The sequence below is a fragment of the Oncorhynchus mykiss genome, chromosome 12 (assembly GCF_057628025.1).
Source record: "Oncorhynchus mykiss isolate SJ-2025 chromosome 12, ASM5762802v1, whole genome shotgun sequence".
Lineage (NCBI taxonomy): Eukaryota > Metazoa > Chordata > Actinopteri > Salmoniformes > Salmonidae > Oncorhynchus > Oncorhynchus mykiss.
This window is the reverse complement of record NC_143033.1, coordinates 53,041,939-53,059,469: the sequence shown is the minus strand read 5'-3', so window position 1 is coordinate 53,059,469 and position 17,531 is coordinate 53,041,939. Positions and strand designations below refer to the sequence as shown.

At 40.6% G+C, this 17,531-nt stretch overlaps 1 protein-coding gene across 4 annotated transcripts in view; it reads right to left on the bottom strand.

Annotated features, from left to right (window-relative positions):
• Positions 1-965: 965 nt before the first annotated feature.
• LOC110537755 (gamma-aminobutyric acid receptor subunit gamma-2) overlaps positions 966-17,531 on the bottom strand; it is a 70,767-nt gene continuing 54,201 nt past the window's right edge. Inside the window, exons 8-10 of one of the 4 annotated variants that reach the window (XM_021624119.3) lie at positions 14,715-14,920; positions 10,153-10,176; positions 966-7,545 (exon numbers count right to left, since the gene is read on the bottom strand). In XM_021624119.3, the coding sequence (XP_021479794.1) occupies positions 7,264-7,545; positions 10,153-10,176; positions 14,715-14,920 (512 nt within the window). In that variant the 3' untranslated portion in view covers positions 966-7,263. The remainder of the gene's footprint in view (positions 7,546-10,152; positions 10,177-14,714; positions 14,921-17,531) is intronic. The other 3 variants (XM_021624120.3, XM_090192754.1, XM_021624121.3) reach the window with 3 other exon arrangements.

The window sequence follows — 17,531 nt, the reverse complement described above, 5'->3', positions numbered from 1 at the left end:
AAATCTAAATGCTGTGTTATTGACTCTCCAGGCCCATATAGTATTTTACAGGTAGCCTGTAGGATCAGAGACATTTATTTTTTGGACAAACTTCTTTCAAGTTCAGCATGTCTTATATTTCACATGACTAGAATCCCTCTTTTGTTATGTCCCTGGAATTACTTTGCTCTCCAACCACCTGGCTTATGTAGGTTAGTTAACCTCTATCTTGGCTTGCCGAGCTTATGGAAAGCTACAATCCCGGTGAAAAGCAAGTCCTATAGGGGTGAGTTTATGACAACATTCCAGGGATATGCACACTTCAATCAACGTACTGTAAGAGTGAAATGTAACTCCAGCAGCATAATAAATCCTGGATATTGCCTCACCTTGCCATGGACCAGATAGCAGAATGTTTGGCACCAAGACGATAATAATGTTCATTAAAAAATGAGTGGCTGTGTTGCATTATTAATGGTGGACCCTTGTAGTTCCCGTTTTTCTTCAGAAGAGCTTGTACCTCTGCAGATGAAAGGCTACCTTTGATAGTGCGTTGTGTAATAACCAGGGGGATTCGCTGCCATCTCTGGCCCAGCAGCTGCGACTCAACCCAGGGGATGAGGTGCCAAAGCAGAGGTCTCCCTGCACCAGCCAGCCTAGCATGCTGCTGCCCTGAAACACATCAAACACTGGGCTCCTGCTAATGCTCCCATTACATCACTGAACAGTCAACCACACCTCAACTCGGAAACCAAAAAAATGGTTCACATGCCTCCAAATATGCATCTTGTTTTGTTCAGGAACAGCACCAACCACTTTATCGCAGTTCAATAAGGATTTTAACCTGTTCTCACAAGTATTCTATGGTCTATACAGCGTGAGAAATCAGCAGCAAATGTTAGTTTGTCATGTTTGATGTATGGTCACATTTGTTTTGTGACCTTCCATAGAACAACACAAGTCATTAATGTGACAAACAAGACACATTGATAATGCAATCATTTTATTGCAAAATTCCACAACTGTGTGCAATTCCCTTATGAAAAGGATTTTTTCAGTACATTTAGTATATTATGCAGACCCTAACAATAATTAATCAGTGTCCCTTTTGTACAATACTCAATAAATATACAGAGATGGCAAACAACTAAGATATGAATGGAATTCATAATAGATGTATTTTGTTTTTGGAACCCAGGTACCCAGTACTGCAATTATGGTGTGGTATACTGTATACAGTAACAGTTGAAAGTTAGGACACACGTAGCACTCCAGGGTTTTTCTTAATCTTTACTATTTTCTACATTGTAGAATAATAGTGAAGACATCCCAACTATGAAATAACACATATGGAATCATGTAGGAACACAATAACTGTTAAACTATTTGATTTTTTTTAATGAGATTTTTCAAAGTTGCCACCCTTTGCCTTGATGACAGCTTTGCACACTATTGGCATTCTCTCAACCAGCTTCACCTGGAATGCTTTTCAAACAGTCTTGAAGGAGTTCCCACATATGCTGAGCACTTGTTGGCTGCTTTTCCTTCACTCTGTGGTCTGTCTCATCCCAAACCATCTCAATTGAGTTGAGGTCAGGTGATTGTGGAGGCCAGGTCATCTGATGCAGCACTCCATCACTCTCCTTCTTTGTCAAATAGCCCTTAAGCCGCCTGGAGATGTGTTTTGGGTCATTGTCCTGTTGAAAAACAAATGATAGTCCTACTAAGCGCAAACCAGATGGGATGGCGTATCTCTGCAGAACGCTGTGGTAGCCATGCTGGTTAAGTGTGCCTTGAATTCTAAATAAATCACTGATATTGTCACCAGCAAAGCACCCCCACACCATCAAATCCTCTCCTCCATGCTTCATGTTGGGAACCACACATGCAGAGATCATCCGTTCACCTTCTCTGTATCTCACAAAGGCATGGTGGTTGGAATCAAAACTTTGGATTTATTAGACCAAAAGGACAGATTTCTACCAGTCTAATGTCAATTGCTCGTGTTTCTTGGCCTAAGCAAGTCTCTTCTTATTATTGGTGTCCTTTAGTAGTGGTTTCTTTGCAGCAATTCGACCATGAAGGCCTGATTCACGCAATCTCCTCTGAACAGTTGAGATGTCTCTTTTACTTGAACGCTGTGAAGATTTTATTTGGGCTGCAATTTCTGAGGCTGGTAACTATAATGAAGTCCTCTGCAGCAGAGGTCCACATGAGAGCCAGATTCATCATAGAGCTTGATGGTTTTTGCGACTGCTCTTGAAGAAACATTCACAGTTCATGAAATGTTCCGGAATGACTGACCTTCATGTTTTAAAGTAATGATGGACTGTCATTTTTCTTTGCTCATTTGAATTGTTCTTGCTATAATATGGACTTGGTATTTTACCAAATAGGGCTATCTTCTGTATATCACCCCTACCTTGTCACAATACAACTGAATGGCTCAAAGAAATTAAGAAGGAAAAAAATTGAAATGCATTCCAGGTTACCTCATGAAGCTGGTTGAGAGAATGCCAAGTGTGCAAAGCTGTCATCAAGGCAAAGGGTGCCTACTTTGAAGAATCTCAAATATAAAATATATATATTTTTATTTGTTTATACATGATTCCATATGTGTTATTTCATAGTTTTGATGTCTTCTCTATTATTCTACAATGTAGAAAATAGTGGGGGAAAAAACTGGAATGAGTAGCTGTGTCCAAACTTTTGACTGGTATATTTTTTTCTCCAGTCTGACAAAGTATATAACTATAGAAATTATTTACATGTGCTCTTCACATAGGTCTTATTTGTAGTTTCCCCAAAATAAAATATCTCTGTCTTCTTTTATCTTTGAATGCTCTGTCCTCCTCTAACCTAAATTAGGTCATGAGATGGTCGAAGAGATGGAGGCCAAATGAAAATAAGCTGAGCAATACCCACATTAACTAAATGTTAAATATATTCATATTTGTGATTGACCTATACATCGTGTGCACACGATCTTTTATGATTATCTCCTTCCAAGTACCAGGAGAATTCCAAAACCTTTAACTATGTGTAATACTGTATGTACCATACCATATGTGTGTAAACTAACATAAGAAAATAAAGAAATCACAAAAATACAATATAATGTTTTTTTGTGTATAGTAAAGCAACATTTAAATAGTTGATATAAATAATCAAATTTAGTATGCCAGCACCGTTCAATATGACTGGTTGGTCATTGGGTATTTATAAACCACATACATACACTTGATACCTCAGTAACTACTTTCTCACAGTTAAAAACATCTCTACTTTCTGAATGTGCTCGTTCAGCCTTTCTTCAAACAAACAAAAAAAGATGCTAACTCATTCTCTTTATCAAAGGTTATACTTGAATGGATGAAAGTGTGTCTCTGAGACAGAGGCATTAAGATAAAGCTAATGCACGGTTTGGTCCTTGTGCTTTGATATTTGTTCATAAGCTATAGACCATGAGATAATGTTCCGTATGGCTCAGTTAGTAGAGCATTGCACTTGCAACACCAGGGGTTGTGGGTTCAATTCCCATAGGGGACCAGTACAGAAAGTGTACACACTCACTACTGCAAGTTGATCTGGATAACAGCGTCTGTGAAATGTAATAATGGTAAATGAAGGTATACAAATAATGTCTCGTGTATGTATGTGTTAATAGTAAATTATATCTGTTAAATATTATTTCTCGAAGAACACAAAACGCGTTTCTCCCATTTCGCAAAATAACAGTTCATTTTGACTAAGAGATCATTGAACACTATGGATTTCTGAATGGATGTATCACATTTGTGTCAAAGTTTGGCACTTAAAGTTGTTCTTCCACACCCTTACATTCCTCTCCATTTCAACTGAAGTAAACTATCAAGTGGCCAAAAGAATCCATTCCTTTCTGTTCAAGTGAGAGAAAAAAACACACACACCCTTAAGACAAAACCTTGTACTGAGTGATAGCTTCGCAACAGGTACAAAATAGAGGACCACTAGTGAATGCACAAGGGGAAGAGCTTCAAATTCCACTCACTTTCCACTTCGTTCAACTGACAATGGGTACTACAGTTGTTGCTAAGAAACTTTACAATTTAATGCAGAAACTCTGACGGTCACTTTAGACTAGAGTATCACGTATGTTCAGTACCTCAGGGAGTAGCTAATATCACAGTTGAATGTCTGAAAAGATATTGTCAATTGAGGCTGTAATAAGTAACTTCGCCACCTACCTTTTTAGTCATACCATTCAATGAACAGACTATAACTGGTCTTTTAGAGCCTATGTAGACCACAACATAGAAAATACAACAACAACAAGATAAATTCATTATAGAACGAAATGATGTCTCTATGATATTGTTGACAAAGGACATTCTCCATCTCTGTTTTGTTGAGGGCTTTCTAAATACGACGATTTCCTTGAAAAATACCCTACAACACTCAAACTCTACTCTGGACCTCAAAGCCAGTTTTTTAATTGTTCCCCTCTAATCAAGGACTTATTTAGACCTGGGACACCAAGTGGGTGCTATTAATTATCAGGTAGAACAGAAAACCAGCAGGCTCCGGACCTCGTAGAATACACCTGCCCTACAATATCCCACACAGTCCAGCATAATGCAATGATAATAATGATATCAATGAAAGGGGATACATGAAGAAAATTAAACCTATCATTGCCCCTTTCAAAAATTGAAGGGTTTGATAAGTGTTTGTTTCCTTTTGTGATCTACTATGTACACAATATCATGTGATTTACAATATGTACAGTAAAATGACTTATTCATTTCGATCAGGGTTTCCCAAACTTGGTCCCGGGTCCTCCCAGGGGGGCAAGTTTTGTTTTTTGCCCGAGCACTGCACAGCCTATTCATATAATCAAAGCTTGATGATGAGTTATTTAAATCAGCTGTGTAGTGCTAGGGCAGAAAACAAAACGTGCCCCCATGGGAGGCCCCAGGACCGTGTTTGGGAAACACTGGTCTAGATTAAAGCACTGCTTTAACATCCTCTGGCTGCCTTTAGCTAAGGTACTCTTTTGGAACAGGTTGGCCATGATTTGGGTATACAAGTACCCCATAAATTGCATTGTAAGCGTTCCATTAGCATATGATGTGAAGCACAAATAGTTTGAGTACTTATGTTGACATTCACAATGTGCCACACTATAAATGAGTAATGATGTATTGACACATTAATGATTTAATGAGCCATTGTAAACACAGAAAAGCAAAACAAACAAAAAAAATAAATTCCTGAACTTCTCCCAGATCTTTCAATACATTTTCAGCGTCAGATCATTGTAATTTCCACAGTGTTTCTCTTCAAAGAGAGTAAGGCTTATGCATCTGGTCTGGTCACAAGCAGATGCTTTCTTCTCCATGGAGCTGTCATGTTCATCAATATTCCTCAAGTTAAATGGTTTGTTTTTGCCTTAAGTCCCTCTAAACCACCCATTGAGACAGATGGAATGGATCCTGTTTTAATGCAGTGACTAAGTAATGCAGTTCAGTCTTATGACAAATGGGAGTTTGTTTTCTGTCACTGAGAGTTTTGGCATTTTGATGGGTGTACGCATTCAGAACTACAGCCGCTTCCATTGTAGACACTCAATGTGCCAGCTGAATGAAGTAAAACACTGCTTGATGTGTTTGCTTGAAATTCACTTCCACCAAGTGGTTGTGGGGGAGAGAAAGGGAGCAGAATATGTTTTTATGTAAGAAAATATGTTTCGATGTAAGAAAACTATACATTTGTTTTTGATGCCTATTTCTTATCTACACACTTCCCAAAGGAGCCAGCACAGCCATACTTGTGTGTCAATTGAAGATAGCCATCAATAGCAAAATGTTTGAAAGGGAAGAGTTTCTCAGAGCAGTCGACAAGTTAATAAAAGTTGATATAACAACGTTTTCCCTGTAAGGTCTGGATTGATCCTCTTGTAATACATATTGGTAGAGATTAACGTTAATTTATAAGACAAAATCTGACTTTGTCTCATTTTCTACTTTTCCTAAAAAGTAAGACGAAATCCAGATGGATAATCAGCAGTGTTCTTTTTTTGTATCCATAGCCAACAATAGAAGACCTTAAAGGGGCTATCCACAGTTTAAACAATAACAAACAGATACCCCACCTCTGTCTTTGTAAAAAGCTGAGGGATGGGCCTGAAGAAATGTAACCACTCTTAAATTTACAGACAGGGTTATTGATGCAAGGACTGACCATTCATGAAATCTAAATGATGGGTTTAAACATATTTTGAGGCGAAACAGTGTTTGTTTACATTTACAATGTTCACAAACATTGGAGTAAAACGAGCTTATATGCTGGGTTGGGATGGGGTAGGACAGTTGAAGTAAGCTCATGAGGCCTTTATAACTTCAAGTATCAATGAGAATATCATTAATTTATATGTCGGTAAATGGATGTAACAACTGTGGATTGCCCCTTTAAAACATGTGTTGATTTTGGGCCTGAAAGGTGCATGCAATAAATGTAAACCACTACATAATAATAAAATATATACAGTGTCTGTACAGTTGACCATTGACCATAAACAGTATTTTCTAGCGCTCTGACCACACATTCAAAAAAATGCATGTTTAACTGTGTAAAAGTAAAGTTTCACAGTTAGATGAAAGAAACCTAGCTATCAAATTATCATTGAAAATCATACTTACTGTTCAACCTACATAGCTATTAAAGTGCTTGAGATTTAGCTTATTTTGTATTTTGGATGGATGGAATACAGCAATAAGTAAATGCATATTTTAAAAGATGGGGAAAATAAGCTGATGTCAAATCTTCCGTTTGTCTTCTACGGCGCATGCGTGACTTGTTAACGCAAGAAATCGGGAACATGCCTTAATACTTTTTCAGTTTGAGTGAAAATGTTTACTGTGATCTAATTTACTGACTAAGGGCAGATACAAAAAAACAACAACATTGAAGCGGCCCTGACTGCGATTACCTTCTACGTAAACCAATTATCTGATCAAGGGGAATCTGGAAAATGTAGTCCTGCAGAATCACTACGGTGAACTTAGGTTCTTGCCTTACCCAAAGCACAGTCCCCACTATCGGACTCCAGATCCCTGCATGCCTAATGGTTTTGCTACAACTTTTGCTTCAACCATATAAAGAAATTATGAGAAATATGAATTAACAAACATAGAAAAATCAAACAGAAACAAAAGGAAAAGGAAAACATTTCAGTGGGTCCCCTTCTGAAAAATGGTCTAGTTGGAGCAGAACATATATTCTAAGTCTGGCTACACGCTGGATCTAGAGATAGAGATAGGAGATCCAGTAAACCAGGTTAAAGAGACCGAAAGCGGTGGGGAAACCGATGCGAGCGTACGAGTCTATCTTGGCGACACGGATATGCAACCGCCCGTGCCGCCAGGCCCCGGAGCGGCAGTCCTCGAAACAGCAGAAGAAGCTGGTGCAGTCCTTGCCGTCTAGGCACTCGTAGCCATACTCCTCATCCCGCTCCTGCATGTGGGTGGCGTTGTTCATCTGGATGGCGGTGGCTGAGCGAGGGCGTATGTCCACCGTAGGTGTCTGCTTATAACAGAGAGAGCACAGTTAGCGACTAGAGTCTAAGAGGCAGCACAGGGGACCTAATTTAGTCTCTCTTTATGTTAGTATACAAAATGTAATTTGCACCTTCACTTGCCGATGGGATCTTTTTAAGCATGTCAGCAAATACATGTTTACATATCAGCGGCACCTGCATTTAATTAGAGTGGCTTAAAGATGACAATGGACTATTCCCTTTGGAACACGTAATGCAAATTACACCTTAGGGTAAAGAAGTTTAGCTTCTGTCAAAAACATTGTGTAGTTTCGCTTTGTTTAGCAGAAAGATGATGCTAGTGCTGGGCAACCCATTATAAGCTCTGCTGTTGCACATCATGGGAAAAGAGTATCGTGGTTATCATTAGTCCCAAAGCTAAACCATAGTCCCCTTTCGCATTACGATTCACTCAAATTACATCAGTCCTGCACTATTTGAAGTGAATATTAGGAAGGCTTCATAAAGCAATTAAATAGGCTTCGTAAGCACTACATAAATGGGTCACAAATCATCTCTAACCGTATTTCATGCAAATGTGAACAAATATCTGTACGGTTACGTCACACACGCATGCCACATTATGAATCTTTATAGAGCATGACATTTGTTAATAGATTATATGTGAAGCATCTATGTAGTGCTTATGAAGTCTATATGAAGGCTTTATGAAGACTTCATGAGATGCACTTCAAATAAAGCGGGACCAATTCTTGTTCTGTACGTGGATGCCCTTGTATGGATTTCAGAGGGAGGAAATCTGAATTTATTGTAAATCGCTTATGATTTAAGCTGTATGATAAGAAAGACTCCTGAGCAGGGACTCACTGTTCCTCCATCCTCCATTTCCTGTCCCTAAATGGGTTAAATCAACTTCCATTTAAGCCTGCTCACCACTTCAGGGCACAGCGTTTTATTTCGGATGATTCCTAAAATAGGTCAGTGACATCAGCGAGTCCTTTGCTCCATCAGTCAAAAGAGGCACAATTAGCATTCAAACAGGGCATTTTCATGGGCTTTTATCGCAAAACAACACGCCACCTTTTAAGAAAATGTAAAAATAACTCTCATGATCAACTTTAAGAATGAGTTTTCTCTGACCCAGCATCATATTTTCTGTATGAGTCACTTAGAAATATGATGACGTAGTTACATGTATTGCCCCGCTTAAAATAAACTGAATGGAATCGCTACTAACTGAACGGAGACCAAAGCCTCTTTCAAAAGCCTTTTTGCTCTTCATGAGCCTTTACTGTAGCTAGATTTACAATGTGATGCCGTGCCAGTACTATGTTTAGGTAATCATACTGCTTTCCGAATGTTTGGTCTTTATAAAAATGAATCATATGTGTGTCAAGTACCACTTCTCAAATGCCATAAGCATTGGGGTAAATTGTTTAAGGCGTGTGTCATCATAAAAGCTCAAAACACTGATTTGACTTTAACTCGTTCCCTGCAGCTCAAATTTGCCCAGTACTCGAACACAAGGGTTATTGTCGTCCCTTTGAAAATGATACATGGCTGGTTCCACAATTTTGCCTGATTGATTGACAGCCGCCGGGGGATTTGCAGCAGGGAGCAGCATCAGGTCATGTGACCCGGTTCTCAAAGTGGGGTTGCACGGGAGAAGGAAGGGTGTGGTAGGAGCTAGCTCAAGCAGTGTAACAAACACAGATACTGCAGCGTGGCCGGGGTTTGCAAAACAAAATAGTGGCATTGCAGCTTTAACCGGATGAAAGTAGACAACCTCTGGGGAGGAATGATTGAAGGAAACACAGGCCTCTGCTCTGGACCACTTTAATCTAAGCTTAGCGTCAGCTGCAGTACATTTTTGTTGTTGATTTTTGTCCATTTCAAATAGCTATAGAAAATGCCCTTCCTATAAATGGCTGGTTCAAATGTTGACTTACAGTATTCTCTGACTAATGGTATTTAAATTCAGTCAAATGACCCCATTAAGAAATGTTCTTTCATACCATAGATTAAGGGTGATTCAGGTTTTGAAAGCACACCATCTTCTTTACTTGAGTGTTAAATATAGCTCTTCAGTAGCACCCTCTGCACTGTGAGTGTATGAAGATTACTGGGGCTGAATCTACTCTGCTGCGTGTGTAGCCGTTAAGATGATCACTACTAATGAGGCCTAGCACAGTGTAGGGGTTGTCTACTTCAGTCTGTTAAGGCTCTGCTGACTCTATAGGAAGCGTCAGGTTAAAAGCCCCACAAATACACGGGTAGGTTAAATGATAGCGGAGAAAAAGATGCCACCGGTTTACAGTCAAAATTGCACAGTGTGAGGCAGAAAGAAATGGGAAAAAAGCCAGAATGAAACCATTGCGTGCCATCTTTATACATCTTTCAACCAGTGTGGACTGGTTGAAAGAGCGTAATATTGTCACTACACAAGTACGTCTGGCTGCCTCCGCACTTTCCTGTGAGCACTTTGTTTGATGGTATTGCGGAAGAGATTTTGAGGTAAAGGTAAAGAAAGGGTATCTAAAACAGACAAGTAGCAGTGCAATGCGCTAGCTGGGGCCAGAAAGAGGCAAAATGCAGCAGACACATGCAGTCAATAGTTGAAACTGAAGGCAATATACCTTTGAGGAAAAGAGCCGGAGGAGCTTTTGTCCCAACAGGAAACAAAGAATATGTGGAATTAAAAGAGAACAACACAAAAAAGAACACATGTTATAAACAAAAACATAGAGAACATCAAAAGAACATCAAAAGTAGAAAGAGAACAGTATACTGTAGAGACACACATACAGGAGGAGGAAGGTGCATGACAGGACACATCACACTGGAGACCAGGTTGATCTCCAGCCAAATCTACCTTTAGAGATGTGCTATATCCATGATAAAAACAAACTTGACATCAATGGTTTAGGGGTGATATTGATCCTAGTAAGGCTCAAAGCTGACCCGTTACACCAAAACAAGACAATGTCATTTTTTTGTACAGTTAATGGCATTTGTATCTAAATAAAACACATTGAATATGGATTTATACTCTCTTTCTCCATCTAACTTAAAATACCTTAGATTACCTAATCAGTTCCAGTGCGCATACATTTAGTAGATTGATTATAAATTACCTGTTGTTGTTCTCATGCATAATGCAGATATCTGAACAAATACCATCATAACATGAAATAGGACATTATTATGTTTTATTTTTCATAAAATGGTTAGAAACAAATGTATTTGTCACATACACATGGTTAGTAGATGTTAATGCAAGTGTAGCAACCATGCAGTAATATACCCTAAAAATGTCACAACAACTACCTACACACAAATGTAAAGGAATGAATACGAATATGTACATAGAAATATATAAATGAGTGATGGCAGAACGGCATAGGCAAGATGCAGTAGATGGTATAGAGTACAGTATGTACATATGAGATGAGTAATGTAGGGTATGAAAACATATAAAGCGGCATTGTTTAAAGTGGCTAGTGATATATTACATCAAGATGGGAAGATGTAGTAGATGGTATAGAGTACAGTATGTACATATGAGATGAGTAATGTAGGGTATGAGAACATTATATGAAGTGGCATTGTTTAAAGTGGCTAGTGATGCATTTAATTACATCAAGATTGCAAGATGCAGTAGATGGTATAGAGTACAGTATATACATATGAGATGAGTAATGTAGGGTATGAGAACATTATATGAAGTGGCATTGTTTAAAGTGGCTAGTGATGTATTTAATTACATCAAGATGGCAAGATGCAGTAGATGGTATAGCGTACAGTATATACATATGAGTAATGTAGGGTATGTAAACATTATATAATATAAAGTGGCTAGTGATAAATTGATTACATACATTTTTCCATTATTAAAGTGGCTGGAGTTGAGTCAGTATGTTGGCAGCAGCCACTCAATGTTAGTGATGGCTGTTTAACAGTTTGATGGCCTTGAGATAGAAGCTGTTTTTCAGTCTCTCGTTCCCCACTTTGATGCACCTGTACTGACCTCGCCTTCTGGATGATAGCGGGTTGAACAGGCAGTGGCTCGGGTGGTTGTTGTCCTTGATGATCATTTTGGCCTTCCTGTGACATTGGGTGCTGTAGGTGTCCTGGAGGGTAGGTAGTTTGCCCCCGGTGATGCGTTGTGCAGACCTCACTACCCTCTGGAGAGCCTTCCGGTTATGGGTGGAGCAGCTGTCGTACCAGGTGGTGATACAGCCAGACAGGATGCTCTCGATTGTGCATCTGTAAAACTTTGAGTGTTTTTGGTGACAAGCCGAATTCCTTCAGCCTCCTGAGGTTGAAGAGGCATTGCTGCGCCTTCTTCACCACGCTGTGTGGGTGGACCATTTCAGTTTGTCCGTGATGTGTACGCCGAGGAACTTAAAACTCTCCACCCTCTTCACTAACGTCCCATCAATGAAGATAGGGGGCTGCTCCCTCTGCTGTTTCCTGAAGTCCACGATCATCTCCTTTGTTTTGTTGACGTTGAGTGTGAGGTTATTTTCCTGACACCACACTCCGAGGGCCCTCACCTCCTCCCTGTAGGCCGTCTCGTCGTTGTTGGTAATCAAGCCTACCACTGTACTGTCATCTGTAAACTTGATGATTGAGTTGGAGGCGTGCATGGCCACGCAGTCGTGGGTGAACAGGGAGTACCGGGCTGAGAACGCACCCTTGTGGGGACCCAGTGTTGAGGATCAGCGGGGTGGAGATGTTGTTACTTACCCTCACCACCTGGGGGTGGCCAGTCAGGAAGTCCAGACCCAGTTGCACAGGGCGGGGTCGAGACCCAGGGCTGTAATCAATGAACAGCATTCTTACATAGGTATTCCTCTTGTCCAGATGGGTTAGGGCAGTGTGCAGTGTGATGGTGATTGCGTCGTCTGTGGACCTATTGGGGCGGTAAGCAAATTGGAGTGGGTCTAGGGTGTCAGGTAGGGTGGAGGTGGAGGTGATATGGTCCTTGACTAGTCTCTCAAAGCACTTCAGGATGGCGAAAGTTAGTGCTACAGGGCGGTAGTCATTTAGCTCAGTTACCTTAGCTTTCTTGGGAACTGGAACAATGGTGGCCCTCTTGAAGCATGTGGGAACAGCAGATTGAATATGTCTGTAAACACACCAGCCAGCTGGTCTGCGCATGCTCTGAGGACGCGTCCTGGGATGCCGTCTCGGCCTGCAGCCGTGCGAAGGTTAACACGTTTAAATGTTTTACTCACGTTGGCTACAGTGAAGGAGAGCCCGCAGGTTTTGGTAGCGGGCCGTGTCAGTGGCACTGTATTGTTCTCAAAGCGAGCAAAAAAGTTGTTTAGTCTGTCTGGGAGCAAGGCATCGTGATCCGCGACGGGGCTGGTTTTTCTTCTGTAGTCCGTGATTGACGGTAGACCCTGCCATATACCTCTCGTGTCTGAGCCGTTGAATTGTGACTCCACTTTGTCTCTGTACTGACGCTTAGTTTGTTTGATTGCCTTGCGGGGGGAAGAGCTACACTGTTTGTATTCAGTCATGTTTCCGGACACCTTGCCCTGATTAAAAGCACTGGTTCGCACGTTCAGTTTTGCGTGAATGCTGCCATCAATCTACGGTTTCTGGTTAGGGAATGTTTTAATAGACGCTGTGGGTACAACATCACCAATGCACTTGTTAATAAACTCGCACACCGAATCAGCGTATTCGTCAATGTTGTTGTTCGCCGTAATGCGGAACATTTCCCAGTCCACGTGATCGAAGCAATCTTGAAGAGTGGAATCCGATTGGTCGGACCAGCGTTGAACAGACCTGAGCGCGGGAGCTTTCTGTTTTAGTTTCTGTCTATAGGCTGGGAGCAACAGAATGGAGTCGTAGTCAGCTTTTCCGAAGAGAGGGCCTTATATACGTCGCGGAAGTTAGAATAACAGTGGTCTAGGGTTTGGCCAGGCCTGGTAGCACAATCGATATGCTGATAGAATTTGAGGAGCCTTGTTTTCAAATTAGCTTTGTTAAAATCCCCGGCTACAATAAATGCAGCCTCAGGATATGTGGTTTACAGTTACAGTCTCGGGTGTCTCTCTGGAATGCTACCCTTGCTCGGATTTTGTCTACCTTGTTGTCAAGAGACTGGACATTGGCGAGTAGTATGCTCGGCAGCGGTGCGCGATGTGCCCGTCTACGGCGCCTGACCAGAAGACCGCTCCGTCTGCCCCTTCTACGGCGTCGTTGTTTTGGGTCGCCAGCTGGGATCCGATCCATTGTCCTGGGGGGTAGGCCAAACAGAGGATCCGCTTCGGTAAAGTCGTATTCCTGGTCGTACTGTTGGTGAGTTGACGTTAATCTTATATCTAATAGTTCCTCCCGACTGTATGTAATAAAACCTAAGATTACCTGGGGTAACAATGTAAGAAATAACACATAAAAAACAAAATACTGCATAGTTTCCTAGGAACGCAAACGCGAGGCGGCCATCTCTGTCGGCGCCGGAAGTAGCACACATCACCCTCACTGAGTGACCCTTTTACCCAAAGCCTATGAGAAATTAAAGGATGTTATTTCCTCGATTTCCTGTTTTATTCTTAACTATTCATGAAGATCAAAAAGGAGCTCAGTCAAAGGCTTCTGCATCATATCTTGGCAGACCATGTGAAGAACCTCAGTGAGAACAACCTCGGTGAGAACATCCAGATCATTACTCATTCATCCTGCACACATTTATCTCCAAAAGCAAATCTTAGTTACAAAGAAGCTGAAACAGCAGCATCCCACAGCCTGTTAAGTACCTTGCTAGCTAACTCAGGTGCTTTCACTTTAGCTACCATGATGTTGTGGGGATTTGAAGCCCCTAAGAAAACGTCTGGTTATGTTACAAAGGTCTAAATTACAACTGCACAGCTGTGGTGTGGATTAAGTACAGGTTCAATCTATCCCGTGCCTCTCACGCAGACTGCATGGCACTCACAATGACTTCTCCCTTAAGGGAACCTAGTAGTAGTTGGCTATACATTACAGTAATACAGTGAGAGTGATTGGTAAAGCTTTCAGAGGCTGGAAATAAGGTTAGAACTCTGTGAAAACACTCTAAACTCAAATGTTACATTCTTTGAGGAGAAATGTACACATATACTATAAGTTCCCTGAGAGAAAATCTGACAATTTTGTATTTACCACTTGTGGGCCTACTTTGTTTTGGATATACAACACTCACCGGGTTTTTATTTTTCTTGTCCTTTTTTGTGCTTGGCTTCCTGTTGCTCACAAAGTAGTGCAGTGTTCCATACTCTATCAGAGCGGCGAAAACAAAGATGAAGCACACGGACACAAAGAGGTCCATGGCCGTCACGTAGGATACCTTAGGCAGCGACTTCCTGGCTATGGTACTCAGCGTAGTCATGGTCAGCACAGTGGTAATGCCTGTCAATGGACAAGAGGGTCAAGATGAGGGTAAAGAGAGGTTATAGCAGCAAAGGGTAACATATACCATTTGTGACCTATTTAAGAAGCTACAATTGAGCAGTTGGCGTACAGGCGTACAGTTGAAGTCAGAAGTTTACATACACTTTGGTTGGAGTCATTAAAACTAGTTTTTCAACCATCCACAAATTTCTTGTTAACAAACTATAGTTTTGGCAAGTCGGTTAGGATATCTACTTTGTGCATGACACAAGTAATTCTTCCAACAACTGTTTACAGACAGATTATTTCACTTATATTTCAATGTATCACAATTAGAGTGAGAATTAGTGTTTACATACACTAAGTTGACTAAGTTGAAAATTCCAGAAAATGATATCATGGCTTTAGAAGCTTCTGATAGGCTAATTGATATCATTTGAGTCATTTGGAGGCGTACCTGTGGAATGTATTGCTTGACATTATGGGAAAATCAAAAGAAATCAGCCAAGACCTCAGAAAAAGAATTGTAGACCTCCACAAGTCTGGTTCATCCTTGGGAGCAATTTCCAAATGTCTGAAGGTACCACATTCATCTGTACAAACAATTGTACGAAAGTATAAACACCATGGGACCACACAGCTATCATACCGCTCAGGAAGGAGACGCATTCTATCTCCTAGAGATGAACGTACTTTGGTGCAAAAGTGCAAATCAATCCCAGAACAACAGCAAAGGACCTTGTGAAGATGCTGGAGGAAACAGGTACAAAAGTATCTATATCCACAGTTAAACAAGTCCTATATCGAAATAACCTGAAAGGCTGCTCAGCAAGGAAGAAGCCACTGCACCAAAACCGCCATAAAAAAGCCAGACTATGGTTTGCAACTGCACATGGGGATGAAGATCGTACTTTTTGGAGAAATGTCCTCTGGTCTGATGAAACAAAAATAGAGCTGTTTGGCCATAATGACCATCGTTATGCTTGGAGGAAAAAGGGGGAGGATTGCAAGCCAAAGAACACCATACCAATTGTGAAAGCACGGGGTGGCACCATCATGTTGTGGGGGTGCTTTGGGGTGCAGGAGGGACTGGTGCACTTCACAAAACAGATGGCACCATGAGGGGGGAGAATGATGTGTATATATTGAAGTAATATCTCAAGACATCAGTCAGGAAGTTAAAGCTTGGTTGCAAATGGGTCTTCCAAATGTAAAATGACTGCAAGCAAAATGGCTTAAGGACAACAAAGTCAAGGTATTGAATTGGCCATCACAAAGCCCTGACCTCAATCCTATAGAAAATGTGTGGGCAGAACTGAAAAAGCATGTGCAAGCAAGGAAGCCTACAAACCTGACTCAGTTACACCAGCTCTGTCAGGAGGAATGGGCCAAAATTCACCCAATTTATTGTGGCAAGCTTGTAAAAGGCTACCCAAAATGTTTGACCCAAGTTAAACAATTTAAAGGCAATGCTACCAAATATTAATTGAGTGTATGTAAACTTCTGACCCACTGGGAATGTGATGAAAGAAATAAAAGCTGAAATAAATAATTCTCTCTACTATTATTCTGACATTTTACATTCTTAAAATAAATCGGTGATCCTAACTGACCTAAGACAGGGATTTTTTTACTAGGATTAAAAATCAGGAATTGTGAAAAACGGAGTTGAAATGTATTTGGCTAAGGTGTATGTAAACTTCCGACTTCAACTGTGTCACACGTCACAATTTCACAGGATAATTTTTATTTTTATTTTATTATTATTTTTTTAAGTTTGCATTTTTTTTCAGAAATCAAATTGTTTTGGTCACATACACATGATTAGCAGATGTTATCGCGAGTGTCGCGAAATGCTTGTGCTTCTAGTTCCGACAGTGTAGCAATATCTAACAATTCCACAACAACTACTTAATACACACAAATCTAAGTAAAGAAATGGAATATGAATATATACATATAAATATATAAATAGCAATGACCGAGCGGCATAGGCAAGATGCCATAGATGGTATAAAAATACAGAGATGAGTAATGCAAGATATGTAAACAGTATTAAAGTGGCATTATTGAAGTGACTAGTGATCCATTATTAAAGTGGCCAATGATTTCAAGTCTGTACATAGGCAGCAGCCTCTCTGTGTTAGTGATGGCTGTTTAACAGTTTGAATGCCTTGAGATAGAGAAATGCCTTCTTGAACATGTGAACTCCCATGTGCCTTAATAACAAACGTGTATGCCATTTGTAAATACGAATGCAATTGTTAAATTACAAGCCTAGTTGGTTTAGCCACGGAAAAAGTCCGGAACCTTCCCGCCAGCCATTATTGGATGAGATAACGGGGGGCTTGACATGCCGAGTGATAGGTTTGGATTAGTCTGCCATGCAGCTCGCGTCTGTCTAACATGAACTGCTCAGTATGTGTAGATAATCCTTGCTACCGCTGCTTTTTGTAAAGATATAATGTTAGCCATGGTGGTGTTGCTACTACTCTCAACAAAATTACTGTACTTAATTTAGCAGGCACTATCGTCAAAGATGGGGAAAAGGAGAAAGTTGTGATAGACTACTTTCTGCACACGGTCAGTGTAAACTGGAGTGACTTGACACAAAGGGCCAAACAAGCTG